This window comes from Eublepharis macularius, chromosome 5, assembly GCF_028583425.1.
Source record: "Eublepharis macularius isolate TG4126 chromosome 5, MPM_Emac_v1.0, whole genome shotgun sequence".
Classification (NCBI taxonomy): domain Eukaryota; kingdom Metazoa; phylum Chordata; class Lepidosauria; order Squamata; family Eublepharidae; genus Eublepharis; species Eublepharis macularius.
Genome location: NC_072794.1, coordinates 128,401,906 through 128,420,553, shown reverse-complemented (window position 1 = coordinate 128,420,553; position 18,648 = coordinate 128,401,906). Strand labels below are relative to the sequence as shown.

General features: G+C 43.9%; 1 protein-coding gene across 3 annotated transcripts in view; it reads left to right on the top strand.

The window, feature by feature from the left end:
• Positions 1-13,564, top strand: part of NAV1 (neuron navigator 1) — a 369,442-nt gene extending 355,878 nt beyond the window's left edge. For all 3 annotated transcript variants that reach the window (XM_054979896.1, XM_054979895.1, XM_054979897.1), the window contains 8 exons: positions 1,001-1,160; positions 1,748-1,983; positions 2,307-2,458; positions 4,299-4,370; positions 4,619-4,815; positions 5,708-5,826; positions 6,165-6,362; positions 12,738-13,564. In XM_054979896.1, coding sequence (XP_054835871.1) covers positions 1,001-1,160; positions 1,748-1,983; positions 2,307-2,458; positions 4,299-4,370; positions 4,619-4,815; positions 5,708-5,826; positions 6,165-6,362; positions 12,738-12,830 — 1,227 coding nt within the window. In that variant the 3' untranslated portion in view covers positions 12,831-13,564. The remainder of the gene's footprint in view (positions 1-1,000; positions 1,161-1,747; positions 1,984-2,306; positions 2,459-4,298; positions 4,371-4,618; positions 4,816-5,707; positions 5,827-6,164; positions 6,363-12,737) is intronic.
• The last annotated feature ends 5,084 nt before the right edge of the window (positions 13,565-18,648 follow it).

Below are 18,648 nucleotides of genomic sequence, written 5' to 3'. Positions count from 1 at the left end.
GGGCAGATCCTATGTTCAACAGACACAGAAGATGGATAGTTCCTAAGATGATCTTGCATAGCAGTTAAGAGAGAAATGTTTTATTAAGCTACCAGGTCAAATCTCACCTTACCTGCCTGGTCCTAGACAGCCCTAGGTAAGTAATTTTCTCTCAGCATCCCATCTATGATATGGGGAATAATGCTGCCCCACTTTTCAGGAGTCTTGTAAGCATTATTTCGATAATGTACATGAAGTGATTTGAATAGTTTAAATAGTTTAATACTTAGATATACACATGCTAAGTGTTCAGTGATGCAATAGCAGCAGATTACTTAAGAACAGCCCTGTTGTATCAGACCAGTGGTCCATCTAGTCCACCGTTCTGTTTCACATAGCAGCCAACTAGTTCCCCTGATGGGCAAAAAAGGCACAGATGTCAAGGCCTTCCCTGAAGCTGCCTCCTATCAGATTTGCTGCCTCTGAATAGGGGGGGGGGGTCCCCTTTAGTCACCATGGCTCATAGCCATTGATGGATTGTCCCTCCATTAATCTAATTCCCATCTGTGCTGACAGCCGTCACTGTGTCTTCTAGCAGTGAATTCCACAATTTAGTTATTTATTCTGTAAAAAAATATTTCCTTTTGTCTGTCCTGAACCCATTGCTCTTCAACTTCACTGGGTGCCCCCAAATTCTGCTATTATGGGAGATGGAAAGAATGTTCTCTGTGTCTCTCAGTGAAAATATCATGCAGCCCGGATGGCCAAACCAGCAACTTCCTGTTGCATTTCTGTCTTTTACTTGGGAAAGATGGCCGAGTAATTAGCATCAGCACACTGTGGTGAGAGATCAGGAAGAAAAAATCTACAGCAGAGATAGGATTCTGGTCCTGATGGGATCAATTACTACATATTAGTGAAGGCTTCTGGTTCCACTGTCACTGCCAATATCCAAAGAGGCCTAGTGCTATGTTTCTTTTGAAGCCTGACCTGAACCGGGTCACTCCGTGTCTTCACTCAGGACTACATCACCAAGATGGACCCCGCTGCCACGTTGGGGCTCAGTATGGAGTCTGTCTATGGCTACAGCATCAGCCATGTCAAACGTGTCTTGGACACGGAGCCACCGGAGCTGCCACCTTGCCGACGTGGTGTGACTAGCATCGCTGTAACATTGAAAGGTATTATAACGATTTTTTTTTACATTTATTCAGTACAGTTGTATTCCCGGCTACACCTGCTTTCTATTCCACCCAGCTCCAAGCAGCTCAAAGTGTGTTGGGTCTAAGTGGAAAAGGCAACGGGCGTCTCAGAGTGAAAGCATATATAATGAACTGGGCAAATTCAGGACTGATGATGGAACCCAGAACAGTATTTTATTATTAAAGATAAAGACCTGCACTCTGAACTTGATGGATGTTGCTGGGAATATTCTTCCTTTAACCTGGCAATTTTGCAGAAGCATCAGAGAATTCCAGACTGAGGCAGAAATGTTAGCCAGTATGAGCTGGGTGGGAATGAATGAAGCTTGCATAAGAGGAGGGGCTCAGGGCAGTGGCAGGAGGTGATGAAACAGCGCAGCATTAAAAGGATGTGGAATTTATTGTAGAAGAAAAGGTCTTTTGTTGTGATGGAGGAAGGAAACTTGGCTTTTTAGTATAGCAGGTAGATGTCTTGCCAGCAGGTAATATCTCATTGTGGTTATGGATAGTAAGGTTTGGCATCATCGCTAGGCCTATTTTTTAACAGTCCACATCCTTTTGCACAGGCTTAAAGGAGAAGTGCGTGGACAGTCTGGTGTTTGAGACGCTTATCCCCAAGCCCATGATGCAGCATTATATAAGTCTCCTGCTCAAGCACCGGCGCCTCATCCTCTCGGGACCAAGTGGAACTGGCAAGACCTACCTAACCAATCGTCTTGCTGAGTATTTGGTGGAGCGTTCGGGCCGTGAGGTCACAGATGGCATTGTCAACACCTTCAACATGCACCAGCAGTCATGCAAGGTCTGTAATTCTTGACTAGGACTAGCTGCCCTCCTTTTCTGCATGAATACAAGCCAAGTTTCTCTAATCCTCTGGCACAGTCCTGTTTATAGCATTCCTGACTCACAATCTCCCTGCAATTTCAGCCTGAAGAACTTCCTCAAACCTTCCAGCCCTTTGTCAATATGCCCGTCCAATTTTCACTGCTCCCCCAACATCCAGACTTCTGGGCTCACAAGTGAACGTCCTTCCTGATGCCTTTGTATTATTGCATTAAACAACTGGTCTCTGCATGCTTTCTGTTTGCTGACAAATGACCTCCATTTGCATTTATTCTTTACCAGGACTTGCAGCTTTACCTCTCCAATCTGGCCAATCAGATTGATCGGGAAACAGGGATAGATGTGCCATTGGTTATTCTCCTTGATGATCTCAGTGAGCCAGGGTCAATCAGCGAGCTTGTCAATGGAGCACTCACTTGCAAGTACCACAAATGGTAAGAGAAGACTGTAAAATAATATTACCCTCACCTTGATGGTGGTCGTATCCCCAAGGGATGTTCTGACAGCCTATGCAGTACTCTTCGTGTGTGTATATTTGCTTATGTTTCACCTCACTCTGACTAGCCTGTTGCTGGTGGTGGCATGCCATTACAGTTACCCCTGGCCTGCATCATTCTCTTAACTTCCATATGGTGGATGAGTGTATATGTTATGTGCCATCAAGTTGCCTCCAACCTATGGCGACCCTATGAACGAAAGACCTCCAGAATGTCCTATCATTAACAGACTTGCTCAGATCCTGCAAACTGGAGGATGTGGCTTCTTTTATTGAGTCAAGCCATCTCGGTTTAGGTGTTCCTCTTTTCCTACTGCCTTCCACTTTTCCTAGCATTATTGACTTTTCCAGAGAATCGTGTCTTCTCATGATGTGACTAAAGTACGATAGCCTCAGTTTTGTCATTTTAGCTTCTAGGGAGAATTCAGGCTTGATTTGATCTAGTACCCACTTATTTGTCTTTTTGGCCGTCCATGGTATCCGCAAAACTCTCCTCCAGCACCACATTTCAAATGAATCAATTTTCTTCCTCTCAGCTTTCTTCTCTGTCCAACTTTCACATCCATACATAGTAATGGGGAATACCATAGTCTGGATTCTCTTGATCTTAGTTCCCAGGGAGACATCTTTATCTTTAAGGATCTTTTCTAGCTCCTTCACAGCTGCTCTTCCAAGTCTCAATCTTTTTCTGATTTCTTTATTGCAGTCTCCCTTTTGGTTGATGATTGAGCCAAGGAATAGAAAATCTTGAACAATTTCAATTTCCTCATTGTCAACTTTAAAATTGTGTAGTTCCTCAGTAATCATTACTTTTGTCTTCTTGATGTTCAGCTATAATCCTGCTTTGGCACTTTCTCCTTTAACTTTCATCAGTAGTCATTTCAAGTCTTCACTATTTTCTGCCAACAGCGTGGGGTCATCTGCATATCTCCAATGTTCCTTCCACCAATTTTCACTTCACCTTCTTCTAGATCTAATTCAGCTTTCCTTATGAACAGTGAATGAGAGTAGTATTGAATTTTGCTGCTCTGTTGAGCACCTAGCCAGCAGTACAATGAGTTTCCTACTTCTAGTTTTGTGTCATGAGTAAACAGCTTCTGGCACAGGCTGGTGCAAAATGGGTGGCATTCCTGTTCAGAAGCCAGAGAGGCAGCAGGCCTGATTGGACAGTAGAACCAAAGCTACTTTCCTGCCTGCCTTTCTGTCATTGTAGTGCTCTGTTCTTCTGAAAGCCAAATGAGGCCATGTATGTTTTGCTAGGGGGAGGATTTCTTCATACTTTTCAATCATCTTCTGGCATATTGGTCAACACAAAGTCATCCATCAGCTTGCTACATGATCAGCATCTCTGCTTGTGTTTGGATGGAGAGAGGCTTGTCCCCAATGATGTAGCTGTCCAGAATCCTTTGGTCAGGAAAAAAAGATGCAGATGGTATCATATAGGTTCACACTCTGTCCCCTATAGAGCAGTACACGAAACTTTCCTTATTATCTTTTATCTGAGTGCTAGGATGACTCCCCATTCTTACTGGGGCATTTCTTACAGGAAACTTCCCTGATCTGTGATCTTTCTCCACAATTCTTCTGCAGGAGCAATTGAGTTAATGGAGGAATTGATACCAGATTAGTCCTAACCAAGAATCTCTTTGGTATGAGGCAGATATCCTAGTGAATAATCCTGCTGGGTTGAGACTGTGGGGGTGTAAAAGAAAAGAGCATCCAGCTATGTTCCTGTGGAGAATACTGCCTGATAAGCCTGTTGCTTCTCTCCCTCCCAGCCCCTACATCATTGGGACAACCAACCAGCCTGTGAAGATGACTCCAAATCATGGCCTGCATCTCAGCTTCAGGTAAAGGCAGCAATACCAGATCCACTGAAGAGAGTGTTAGAGCACATCTCCTCCTTTACTCTGTCAGGTCTGCGATTCTAAAACTATGATGCTGCCATGGGAATGATTGATATGAAATCTGTTGTTGTACCAGGGCAGGGAGCAGATGAGGGGCAAGGGTATGTGCTCACTACTCTGCTTGGTGGGGATGATAGTTGGCTTCAAATGCCATCCTTTTCCCCCAATCCTAATGTGGTGCTTCCCTGCAGAATGCTGACTTTCTCCAACAACGTGGAGCCTGCCAATGGCTTCCTGGTGCGCTACCTACGCCGGAAGCTCCTTGAGTCTGACAGCGATGTCAATGCTAACCGGGAGGAACTGCTGCGTGTGCTGGACTGGGTGCCCAAGCTTTGGTACCACCTGCATACATTCCTAGAGAAGCACAGCACTTCTGACTTCCTCATTGGTAAGGCTCAGAGTATGATGGCTGGAGCTGCTATCAGGGGCAACCTTTATCATGCAGGTGGCTGGAACAAGAAGTTGCAATGTGAGATCTGGGAACATGATAGGCACTGGCAGCTTAGGTCAAATTGCAGCTTGTTTCCCTGAATTCATTTCTGCAAGATAGTTAAGTGTTGGTCTGCAGTAGAACAGCAAGGTTTTAGTCCAGTGGCACCTTAGAGACCAAAATTTTGAGGGTGTAAGCTTTTGAGAGTCAGCTGTCTGAAGAAGGGAGCTCTGACTCTCAAATGCTTGTACTCTGAAAATCTTGTTAGTCTCATAGGTACCGCTGGGCCAAAACCCTGATTTCTGCAAGACATTCCAGGGTCAAGACTGCTTGGAAGCAGGGATCCCCTGCCCTTAATCTTAGTGAGCTGGTCAGGGATGAGAGAAAAGTATTCTGTGTGCATTCAGTGGAATTCTTAATTAGTACTTCCACATTCCAGGGCTGAACCCAGTCTCAAATTAAGCCCTGGTTTTGTCTGCATCCAGCCAAATGCTATAATTTCTCTTCAGTATTTCTGTTGAAGACATCTCAAGAACATGGAGCAGAACTATGGTATACTTAGCATATGTCAGCAGTTGACCTCATTCTTTTAAGACTAGGCTTTTAAAAGTTGTTCAGTTGGTCACTTGTTTTTTCTCTGTTTAACTCAGGGCAGATAACGTGGGGTTATGCCATTAAATAATAACAGGACAGCACACTACTTGGTCCCATTTCATCCCTTTTATCTACTACATCACACAGACTCCCTGTCAAACACAGACACTGTGGCATAGTACCCCTGTGATCAAAATATTTCACGAACTTGGTTCCTACACACTGTTTAATAGCTAATCCTCCCTTTTCTTTCTAGGCCCTTGTTTCTTCCTATCATGCCCCATTGGAATAGAAGATTTCCGGACCTGGTTCATTGATTTATGGAATAATTCCATAATCCCTTACCTTCAGGAGGGAGCAAAGGATGGGATTAAGGTATCTCCCCCTACCCAAAGATCTACTACAGTAGGTGTAGCTTGAACCCATTCTCATGGATGGATTGTGTGGCCACAAATGGGCCCTATTGCTCTGTCCTAAATGAATCAGAGTAAAAGCATATTGCAGGCAGTGAGTCTTGACAAAGCTGCTTTCTTTGAAGGTTAGCTGACTCATGCATGAATTTGCTGAGAGCTCTTGCAGAAGGGTGGGACAAGTGGCCACTGTGTGTGTGTGTGTGTGTGTGTGTGTGTGTAACTCCTTTCTCTAAATATGTTGTCAACACCAGCCAGTCTTCAGCAAATGTTGTTATTTATTCTCACCTATCCTCCCTGCAGGTGCATGGGCAGAAAGCTGCCTGGGAGGACCCTGTGGAGTGGGTGCGGGACACGCTGCCATGGCCGTCGGCCCAACAAGACCAGTCAAAGCTTTATCATCTTCCCCCACCTAGTGTGGGACCCCATAGCATTGTCTCACCCCCAGAGGAGAGAAGTGGCAAAGATACGACACCAAATTCTCTGGAATCGGACCCTTTGGTATGTCATTCAGGTTGCAGAGGAAGAGCTAAATCTTCTGCACGTTGGGGGGAAAAGTCTTCTGGCTCCTGATGCAATTAATGAGAGAATAAAGTTGGGAATACAAAAGGGAAATCTGTTGGATGTGTGGTCCAGATCATCTTTCCAGCATCATACTTTGCAAACATTCCTCCATACCAACAGCTGTAGCCAGCACATTTGTTATTGGGCTGCAACCCTTTGAGAGCCAACATTGCCAATAGACTGTGTGTCTGTGGGTGTGGGGTTCAGACAATCAGGCATCTTGTACAAATTGCTAGTGTCTGTAACTCGTGACTCAGGCTGCCTTTAGGGGGTAGCGCAAAATAAGTGAATCCTTACTTTCTCCAAGAAACACCTTTTGAATGTTGTTTCTTAGAACTTTTTTTTGTCCTTTCACTAAAGACCCTGGTAGCAAGCAAACTTTGAGAGGTGATTTGTATGGAAACTCATTTTGTATTGGTTATTTCTTACAAATTCCATGGAGGAGAGTTTTGTTGCACAGCTCTTTAAAAGCTAGAGATCCATCCTTTGAGTTGAGCTGGAGAATATCACCCAAAACTATCAGTTGCAGTCAGTTCACATTCGGTCTCTTCCCTACCCCTTGGTCATAGCAATCTCTGCCTTATCCTTTATGCTTGCAGCAAACTAGCCTTTCCTTGCCCCCATGGTAAACTCCTTGGATGAAGAAGTTTTACTTGCTCACTTTTTTTAAACTTAAAATATTTCTTCCCCACTTGTCTTCTAAAGTGGTTTATAACAAAAAATACAATTAAAATACAATAGATGGTATTTTGCACAATTAAAATACAATAGATGGTAAATGAAACAAACAAGTAGTGATCAGCTATGGGCCCACTTGTACAAAGCTGCTGTGCATGTGCCACAGGCTAAAAGCGAAGGGTCAACTGCCCTTTGTCTTGTGGCCAAGGGTTCCTACCTATGGCGGCCCCCCAACTTTATCTTTGGAGACAGGAGGAACAAATGGAAGCTCAGCTCAAATATTATAGTTAATTTAGTATATGTACCCTGGAATAAGCTTTCCATGTTCATTCTACCATCCCAGTAATCAGATAGTGGAGTGTGTTAATTTAGTGTTTAGCTAAACACACACATGTGTGTGTTTGCAGCTTAAAGCTTATTGCGACAACGGGCTACCTCCACGTTTTGAGGACTCCTTGTCAAGAGACCTGCATTGGGTCTTTCTACCCCACTCGAAGAAATAGGCCTATGCATCCTGACTCCAGCTCCTAGTTACATTAAACTCCTATGAGTGTACCCTCCCTCTGGGGCTAACAAAAGTTGGAAGAGGACGAAGAATATGGATTAGAATTCACCTTTATTTCCCAAAGTTCAGCTCAAATTAGCCATTGATACAACCTTAGGCCAAGAACAAACTTCCTCACCTTTCCAGGTGGTGGTACTCACTGTGCCAAGGGCCATAATCAGATAGAATGTTTTGTAGGGCATGATTTAATACTAGCTGAAGTTTGCAAGGTGTCTGGGCAGTGACTGTGTGACACTTGAGTATTTCAGATAGCATTTAGCACACTATTGGAGTTAAATAAAAGTAGTGCCAGTATATCGAGAATAGCTTCACAAAGGATCCTTCAGGATGGCCGATTTCACAAAAAGAGATTAGGATGACTCCTGGTTATTATCACCTTATTTTGAAAGGTCTTCTATTATGTACGTCATGCTTACAAGACAGTTGATGCTGCAGGATGCCTTGGTGGGTGACCAGCTGAGTAGAAAGATTTACACACTCAGCAAATGCCTGTAATGTTTTTTGTATCATCCTGCTGCCAGTGGAACAGCTGTGTTGCTACAATAGTGGTTGTCTTTTGGGTGACCTCTCTCACTCATAATAATATTTGATTTATATACCGCCCTTGAGGACAACTTAACGACCACGCAGAGTGGTTTATTATCCTCAAAATAATCCTCTCAGTGCAGCTGAGAGAACTTTGACAGATGGTTGTTGTGGGTTTTCCGGGCTGTATTGCCGTGGTCTTGGCATTGTAGTTCCTGACGTTTCGCCAGCAGCTGTGGCTGGCATCTTCAGAGGTGTAGCACCAAAAGACAGAGATCTCTCAGTGTCACAGTGTGGAAAAGATGTAGGTCATTTGTATCTACTCAGGAGGGGTTCATTCTTAAGAATGAACAGAGCATGGTTTCCAGTTCTGAAAAACACCAGGCTAACAAAACATTCTATCCCCGACAATAGCCCTGCAGAGAAGATTAGCACATCAAGTACCAATCCATATGCAAAAGAACCTCCTCAGGATACAGTGAAGCCTCCCGCCATTAGCATTCCACACCCTGGGAAACTCTTACAGGATGACTCAGCTCAACCCCACCCCTCCTGAGTAGATACAAATGACCTACATCTTTTCCACACTGTGACACTGAGAGATCTCTGTCTTTTGGTGCTACACCTCTGAAGATGCCAGCCACAGCTGCTGGCGAAACGTCAGGAACTACAATGCCAAGACCATGGCAATACAGCCCGGAAAACCCACAACAACCATCGTTCTCCGGCCGTGAAAGCCTTCGACAATACAACTTTGACAGAGCTGTGATTGACCCAAGTTTACCCAGCTGGCTTCACACGGAGGAGTGGGGAATCAAACCCAGTTCTCCAGCTTAGAGTCCTGCCACTCTTAACCACTGGCTCACACATCCCTTCCCTTTTATCTCTCACTTAGGTAATAACAGAGGGCCAGAAAATACTGAGAGTACTTTTCAGTATGTTTAGGTCTGGGTCATTTCCTGGCCTCTGCACTGAACACTTCATAGTAGACCGTGTTAATTTCTGTGGCAAGCTTATTCACCCTCACAAGAGAGAAGAGCTTGGTTTAAAACTGCAGGATTGACTAGCACCAAGAAACTGCTGCCACAAGGTGGCAGAAGAGTGTAAAACAAAGGGATTATGTTGCAGGCTCCATATACAAACTATGTGGGATTGCCTTGGCTTCCCTGACAGAAATATGGACATTATGGGGTGGAGTGTAGAAACAGCATTTAGTTCTTTGTAAATCCTGACAAAGACAGAATAGCTGTTGTTAGGCAACCCCTTCATAGAAGGGCACTTGAAACAAAAGAGACATTCAGTTAAAAAAATTGTTTTTATTTTGGATCTGAATTTCAGGGAAGGCATGTTTTTCATTAGTCCAAAGTTATTGTTTGAGGTGGGAGGGGTTCAGGTACTTTTTTCTGGTCCTGAAAATTGGGGCTTATTTTTCCATTCCCCCCCCACACACACACACATCTGAGGCAGCAGGAGTAGGGGTGGGGAGCTGCCCACACCAATGTTAGTTGGCATCTCTAATCTCTGTAAACTTTAAAGAGACTAGAAGCCCCACTTAACGGCTAATATCAACTTGAAGCTGATAATTGGACGGATGCCAAGTCTACCCGCCATTGGAAATAATGGGGTCAATTTTTCCTATGGGCTGTAAAGAGGACAGATCTACCCCTAGTAAATCATGTTTCCATTAGTTCCAGTGGCAGTAGACCAGGTCTCCCATCTTCTTAAATATCAGCTGTTAGCACCAGCTTCTTGTCCCTTTAAATTTTCAAGGAATGGTGATACTGACTGTAAGCTGTTCAGCAAGCCAGCTTCTTCTCTCTCCTTCCTAACTCCAGCACTTGCCCAAAACCTGAACACTGGGAGATAAATTTTTATAACTCCTATAATTTTGGACATGTTTTGGGTCATTTTGGATATCCACAAGCTGACCCGAAACAGCTAATTTGGGGTTAAATTTCAGCTTGGGTATATCCCTAGAACAAACCTCTCATCCATCCAGTTTATGAGCTAGCCTTGAAGTCACTGTTTTAGAGCCACATTACCAAAAACCTTGAAAGGTCTGAAAAGGCTGAAGCTAAACAAGGTTTGGGTTTGGTCAGTGCCTCAATGGGAGGCCACAGAGCAACCTTAAATATACTGCATTGAGCCCTGTAGAAGAAAGCAAGAGATATAAATGTAAATGGAGTATGATAGTAGCAAAAGGCTTCATTGGGCCACGGGTTGGGCCTGCTTGGGGGACCTACTAGTCTGTGTTCCACCGGCCCCATTGTTCCAGATCTGCTAGCTTTGATTTTTTAACCCTAGACTCCTTTTTAGAAGGTGCATGCACCCAGTTCTTATAGTTGTGACTCAGAGGCACACCATGTTGTAAGCGTGACCCCCGCTAGAAGGAATCCATCAAAGCTCTCTCAGCTGATTGAGCTGAGTTAGCCAGCTTCCTTTGCAGATGCCACAAACCCACGTCCAACTCAGGCTTAGGCTGACCTTCCCCTATCCTGAGGTAAAACTTCTCCTCTTTAAGCCTATGAAGCTGTATACTGGGCTGGGCAGCCTCTGGTAGCGTGGTTGATGTTAAGCTTCAACTTCCCTTCTGGTCCCACCCTTAAGAAATATTAAAGATGGTTACCCAGCCAAGTCTTAGTAGAGGACAGATCAGGGGTTTGTGCTTCCCTTTAGCAGAAACTGGCACACAAGGCTTGGGGAGGTTCAAAATGTAACTGAAGGTTTATTTACAGAAGGTTAAAATCAAAAGGCAGGTAGGCAGGTGTTTGAACTGAAGAAACAGAAAGGTTTTTGTACAGGAACTTCACTGGTGTGAGGCACAAAACACTTGGAATAACACTAGGTTGCTGGCTTCATTCAGAGGTTGGCACTGCTTCACAGATGTTACACTTTATATACTCAAACACAAATGCAGCACGACTTTCCCTCCTCTCCAGACTTAAGGGTGCTCCACTGAGACAAACCCTTCCTAGATACTGGGCAGGCGTTATAGTTATGAGCTATAACCCTTTTCCTGGCACTGAAGGGGAGACCCCTCTCTACCCACTTCCTTGGCCCTCTATACTTCACAGACCTCTTGAGTCTAAGTAGGAGTTAGTACTGGTTTTTTCCACTTTAGTCCTAGGACTAAAAGTGTTTCACAAACATTATTTCCTCTCACAGAGGATTCTCTGGCTGACCCTCTCTGGTCAAAAGCCAGACTCCAACTCTCTTTCACTCTCTTCTTTACTCTCTTAATTCCCAACCGACAGCTTCCCCAACATTCCATCCCCAACTGCCATTTCAGGCTAACCAAATGGGGAGGGGGGAGGAAACATGTCAATCACAGCTCACTGACTGGAAATCTCAGCGTCTGAAGCTAAGTCCGTCACAGCAGGCTGTTCTGTCCCTTTGAAGTTCAAGGCTTTCTTCTGTCTTAGTCAACCCACAATGTTCATGAATGAGACAAGGCTATAACTGTAAACAAGGCTTGATTCTCTGAACTTAGCTAGAGGTGACAGATAATAAGGCTCCATTTTGCGGAACTGCATATAAATTATGCCTTTGATTTCCCTGTCAGGGCACTCAGAAGACCAGGAAAATACATCCCATCCCCATGGCTGAGATAGTTTCCGTGCCAACACAAGTGAGCAGACAAGCCACAAACAGGAAAACGCTGCAGTCACAGTTGTCAGGGCCACAGGATTTGAGTTCAGGGGCACCTTAGAGACCAACAAGATTTTCAGGGTGTAAGCTTTCAAGAGTCAGAGCTCCCTTCAGCTCTGACCCTCAAAAATCTTGTTGATCTCTAAGGTGCCACTGGACTCAAATCCTGCTGTTCTACTGTAGACCAACATGGCTACCCCTAAAACAGATATCAAAGCAGTGATACAGTGCTAGACTGTGCCTCAGTGAGCAGCTGAGAGAGTGTGTTGCAAGGTTGTCCAGGCAACCAAGGGAAGATGACCACTGGGTAAAAGAACCCCAAATGCCTCACCAGGCCTGGGAGGGAACCAGGAAGCATGTGCAGCATCTGGACTCTGCTTAGGCTGGGATCAGAGTATACATCTTGCATACACTGAACTCTCAGTAGAAGGAGAGGCAATAAAATGAATAAAACGCCCCTCCCTCCTAGCCCAGGGATTGAGGTGGACTGACTACAGGAGCAGGTGAGTAGCAGTGTGAGGAATTGCTGGACCCTTGATTACACATTGAGCTAATGTTTTATTCTATTGCTCCCTTGATTGGGACACTTTCAATACCATCCTAAGCAGTATTACACACTTCTAAGCTGTAGAAATATTATCCAGCGTACAGATAATAAGCTGATAACTGAGCTGAAATCATTGTGTTGCTCACTGTCTCAACTACCTGAGATCATAATTCCCAATAGCCCTTTTCTTATTTCTTCTATAAGGTGATGCTCTGACCACCAGGCATGTGGTGGCTGGGTTTCAAGCCCTACATGCAGAAGGACATCTATAATACCTTGCATATGCATCTCTATTGAAAGAGAGCTGGAAATGCTGCGGCTTCTTACTTCTCTATCTTCTCCCATGTAGATGGCAATGTTGCTGAAGCTCCAGGAAGCAGCCAACTACATTGAGTCTCCAGATCGAGAAACCCTGGATCCAAATGTGCAATCTGCTCTCTAAAGAGGAGAGGATCAGGATGGAACAGCAACCGGAGTGAGCTGGTCTCGGCGTCTTACGCTCCGCATTCTTCTTTGTTTTTTGTATCTGGAACCTGTGGCCTGGAACAGGAACCACAGAGGGCTGGAAGGAGCCTGTTTCTTGCTTTGCAATCTGTGCAGATGGACAATGAGAGAGGCAGTTTGCTCCTCTTCTGAAAAATACTGGCTGACATCCCACCCACCCACCCCCCGTGACTATGGCAGTAGGAGGATGCCAGTTTTTATTCTTAGGCTTTGTGCCTCTGTCACAAACTCCTGGGCTTTGCAATGTGACTGGGGGGGGGGGGGGAATTAAGAAATCCCACGGATCCAGGGTGCACCTCATCAGAGTTCCTACATGGGGCACATACTCCTAAGAACTCCCCACAACTGACCGCTGCATTATTGCAGAGCAATGCTGGCGGGCAGGGCAGCAGCGCAGTTTGGGGTTCGCTACAATGAAGATCTTTTTTAAAAGGTAAATGGAAGCCTGGAAAAAGAACCTGTAAGCATCGGAGTGGAAGACATGTTGCTGCAGCAAACCAGCTGCTGGCATCGCCATTTTCCCTCTGGATGCTTCCTCCTCACGCTGTCCTATCAACACAAATGTAGGCAAAGGCCTAGGACTGTTAATCCTGTCTTTGTACCCTCCTTATTTAATCTGCATGATGGTCCTTTTACATTCAGATTCCCAAATAAACTGTTTTGTTTTTGTTTTTCCCTTTATTTTATTTTGGCAAAGCTAGGCCACTCTGTTCACTCTTTGGTTTAAGGAATTGTTGTTATTTTACAATTTGGCATTGGTTGCACAGGGAGGAGCCACCTGGTTTCACTGTGTGTTTTATTCCTTCCGTATCCTGTTCTTGTTCTGCTGTTTTGTAAGTTCCATCACTGCAGTCCCTCCTAACTAAAACTGGTGCTGACTGGAGGACCTCCAGTAACCCGATCCGCCTTGCGAGTCCTTCCCACTTGCATCACGATGCACACAGGGTTGACACAGCAGCACAACTTACTAAATGATGCACAGTTTGCTGGACTGTGTTCCTCCTGTCTCACTCTTTTTGTCATTCGATCTGTAAAAGCACAAGAAGCCTGTAAACTGGGAAGAGGAGAGAGCATTTCATTGTGTTCCCCCTAAACAGCTGCACCATCATATGTCTTAGGTCACCAAAGCTAGATGTGTTTCTTAGCTCCACCTTACCTGCTTTTGAGTCCTTCCTCAGTTCAGTTTCTCTGATACTCATCTTGGGGATAGAGAGAGAGAGCACTGTTAGCATCTGTGATATCTAACTACAGACTGTTATTAGGCTGACTGGAAATGTAGCCCTGTCTTTAAATATCCTTGAGTCTTAGCTGCCGTTTGCTTGCTTTTCTAGAGGTGAAGCCAGCAATGAGGGGACATCCGAAATCAAACAGCTACCTAGCTGATTCTCGTTCTTCCTGGCTCTGGTGATCTCAGCTATTTTAACAGGCACACTTCAGTCAGACTTACGTCATTTGACAGCTATTTGAATTAGACAAGTGAAATTGGCATACCTTGGACTTTTGATCATAGACTGGAACTTTTGCCTCAAGTGAATTTCAGTACAATATCTTCTAGGGTAGGGTGGGTTCAAAAGTATTCTATCTACCTATTAGTGGTCAGGTGGATTCATTTCATGAGCACTCACTCTGTACTGCTCTGATCAGAAACTAGCTTTGCTCCTTTGAGAAGGAAGAGAAGGCCAGTAGATCAAGAAAGGGGTGAAAGACCAGCAGCTCAACCCTTAGCCGTAAGTGGCCTGTTGGATAAATTTGGTCACAACAGAAGCCAGTGTGTCCAGTCTCTGGAGACTGGCAACATGGGGATGGGGAAGCGGTACCTCTTAGTGAGCCAGATTTAGCCTGTGCTGAAAACTGCTCCAACAAAGCAGAAATCTGTGGCAGTAAAAATACATTCCATTTCTGCATCATTTAGTCAATCAGATAATTTTTCAGCTTTCTCAACTTCAGTATTATATGTGTTGAATCTCAGCTCTCCCGATGTAATGATCTGTCAGATCTTACCTGCAGTAGTATTCCCTTTGCATCCAGTATAAAGGCTGTAGTTATCTTTGATGAACATGCTGTGCTCATCTAACCATCCACTCTCACTGATTTTATAATATAAATGTCATTAGGGCTCCTTTTACACTGAAGGATTGTTAACTAGGGCTGTGGATATTCTGTGCCAAATAAATTCAAGGGTTGCACTTTGAATTGTTAGAGATCATGTTTAGCCCCTATTTGATTCTGAGCATTTAGGTGACACCATATTCTCAGTATTTTCTCTGCAATCATGAGGGCTAGAATGTGCTTAAAGACAAAAGAAGACTGATTCTCAGGGTTCTAGATTATGTGCCAACTTCTGCAATTGTCAACAGAATGTATACAGTTTGGATTTCTTAAATTTTTGCCATAATGACTCTAAGTCTAAAGTTTTGTTTTCTCCTAATAATAACTAAGATGAAGCATTCTGCAATGGCACAAGGAAGCAGCAAGGGTTTGTGGCAGGCCTGGAGAAGAGCAGATGGGCATGGCGCTCACCCCCCTCTTATCAGCAAAGAGGCAAATTTGAACCATGCTTCTGCATGGGGCATCATAGTATGTGACTGAATGGTGCTGTCTCGGATTTCAGACTTGAGTGATTGCATAGTTGACCGACACAATGGCCATTAATTTCAAGTAAATAAATGGAGAAGTACTTGGGGAACTTTGCCCTGTCTTTTTTTTTTAGCCAAAGAATAAGGTCCTGCTTGGACAAAATGGAAAAAATAAGTTATTCTAGGTTTTCTTTTCCTTCTTTCTGTAGGTTTTTCTTTCCATGGTTTTTCTTTACTTAGCCTTTCCATTCAAGACTGCCTCATATTTTGAGTGGAAAAAAACTTAGTTTAGATTTTAACTTGGAAAAACAGCGAGGCAGTGATTTTTCTCTCAAATATCATATGAGAGCTCCATACACACTTGCAGGGGTTTTCTGGAAATGGTGATGATTGTATCCATCCCAAGTGTAATATGGGGGAGGACTGGTATTGAACCTTCATTCAACTTTTTTAAAAAGATTCTGCCTGCATTTAACTGGCTGCTAATCTTCACTATGCTCATTTTGAATTAATCTAGAACTGGCAGGTATGTTCTGCCTGATGAGAATTGATTTTTAAAAAAATCTGCCAGGAGGCAACCCATTTGCTACTAAAACCGACAAAGAAACCTGACCAGGAAGGGAAATAGATTGGATTGGAGGGAAAGGTTACCAAGGAAATGGTGCAGCTGATTCTCCATGTGTATTTTTCTGTTTGACCTCATGCACAAAGCCCTAACCAGCATGGCTTGAGGAAAAAATGAAGAGAAGCCTTACCAAGCACTGGACTACCTTATCGCCAAGATGAATGTCAAAGGCAAATGAGCATCTCATTGGGGGAAGCTGCTCTTGTGCTTTAAATTAAAGTTGTGCTGCTGTCCAACTGTGAGATCGGAGCAAAAATGCAACTTGGAATGATAAGATGATGGAGTTTCCTATGGTGCTGAAACTCTGCCTTAATGTCAGCAAATCAAAGAAAGAGAGGAGGGGTCCTTTGGCTGCCTTTGGTAGAACTTACTCTCACTGGCTACAGAAAGAAGCCTGTAGTGGCCTTGTAGGAACAGGCCAAAAAACAGATCTTCTGCCTTCAGTGCTAGAAGCATGGGGAGGGAAGGCTGGATAATATTTAGCAATTGCTCTGCAGGGCTTGTTTCTGCTGCTGTCATTTACAGTATTGTTCAGAATTCCTTAGATGATCAGCTCAATAAATAGCCCAGCAGGCACCTTTCATCCCCAAACACCTAGACACTGTAAAGAAATCTGGCCTCTTCTCCCTCCTCTCATATACAATTACAGCTGGTTATGTGGTCACTTTGTCCTTTTACTGGGGAGACATTTTATTTCTAAAGTGGATGAGACTAGGCCAAGCTTTGCCCCAACATCAAAGTAGAATAGGCCTAACCAGAAGTATGAATCTTTTCCCCCTTTGCCAGAAATAGGAAGTGCTGAAGGGATGATCTCAACCCAGATTCCTAACTCTCTTTTGTCCTATCTCCATGAGTGATCTTGCTGTTTCCTACAAGTTTGGCCTGCCCAATGGATCTCAGGAGATCAGAGCCATGTTTACATTTGGGGTGGGGGGTGCAGGGGAAGAATGGCACCTCCTGTGAAAATCTAAATGTTTGCATTATATAAGAGGTGCCTTTGCATTGTTACCCACAGATGTACTGAGAGAGTCTGTCTGGTACTTTGACCAAACACGGTCATCCTATGACTTAGAATGCTAATAGCAGAGGGCATCATAATTAGATATGAAAATATCTAATTAAGAGGCTCTCTAATATTAGATAACTCTATCTTTCATAGTGGATATCTGTCCCTGCTGGCTGAATAATGGTTTTTGCATTAGCTCCATGGAGATTGACAAAGGCTATGGATTTGCAGTGAGCCAAGAACTTTACATTTGCTAAAGCACAGGAGACTATGAGACCTCTGTCACTGGTTTTCACTTGAGTGTCTATTTTTTCCTGGAATTAAGATATTGGAGAGGTCTTCTCACCTATTCTCTGTGTCACAGACCCCAAACTTCCAAGGTTTCTTCAGGCAATTTCTTTCTGTTGAACTAGAGTTATGAATATACAGCGTAGCACAAGGCTTCTCACAAACAAGCCTGCATATAGCTAGTAGAGAGGAGTATGTATAATGTATGTCTTGAATCTCCATTTTAACCACAGGAGTATCCAAGTCAGGAAAGTGAGAAACCCATTAAGATTTACTGCCAATACAGGGAATTTAGATGCATCCAAGTTTGGTCCTTCCCTGTCTTTGTTTTGGGTGACTGAGTGAAAAACATGTATTGTGTACACAAGGCTCTAGATCAATTGTGGTCTCTGACTGACATTCCAAAATGGCCTCCTGGCCCTACCAATTTGAAGGTGCTACAACCCTTCTCATTGGCTGTTGCTTGCGAATATGTTGAAAATGCCACAGCCATCCAGCCTTTATCAGTATCAGCAGTGTGCTATCCTTTAATGCACACCTTGGGACAAATGCCTTTGTCTGCTACCTGGTAGCTGCCAATTTTACCAGAGCCAGAGAGCACAGAATGTTTCTGTTCCATTAATTGTAACTGGGATCATAAGAGAGGCCTTTTGTTGGTGCAATTTCTTCCCACTTTTCCTCAGTGATTCTGCCTTTTAAGTCTGTAACAATCTTTTAAAACATAACAACAGTGCAGGAGATTCCATCCAGCTGGCCTGTGCAGATCTAAGGTGCTTGTTTCTTTCTGTATAACTATACATATGTACATATATATCCTGTTAATGTAATTGAAACCTTGGGGGTTGTCGGTGTACTTTGAAATTCAACTGGTGGTGTAATAGTCTATGGGAAAAAATGTACACTGGCTGGTTTAAGGCAAAAAATTCAGCTTGATTTGGTTGGGTACCTGGTATCCCTGAACAAACAGCAGTGTAGTCCATGGCTGTTCTGTACATGCCCAAGCCTAATAAGAAACAACATGTTTAATGTAGTAGAAAGCAGCAGCTGGACATATTCTCTTTCTCAGAAGTTATTTGCAGCATTTTTGGCTGTATACAAGAGCAAAGTTGCCTAGAGATAGGAGAATCAGCCGGGCTCAGTTCCTTTGCATGCTGCATGTGTTCTACAACCTCTTTCTCAGGTTTTCTTCAGTGTGTCCTGGGTGAACAAATAACTCAGCCATCTACACTGCTGCCATCCACAGCTTTCTTATTTAACTTAA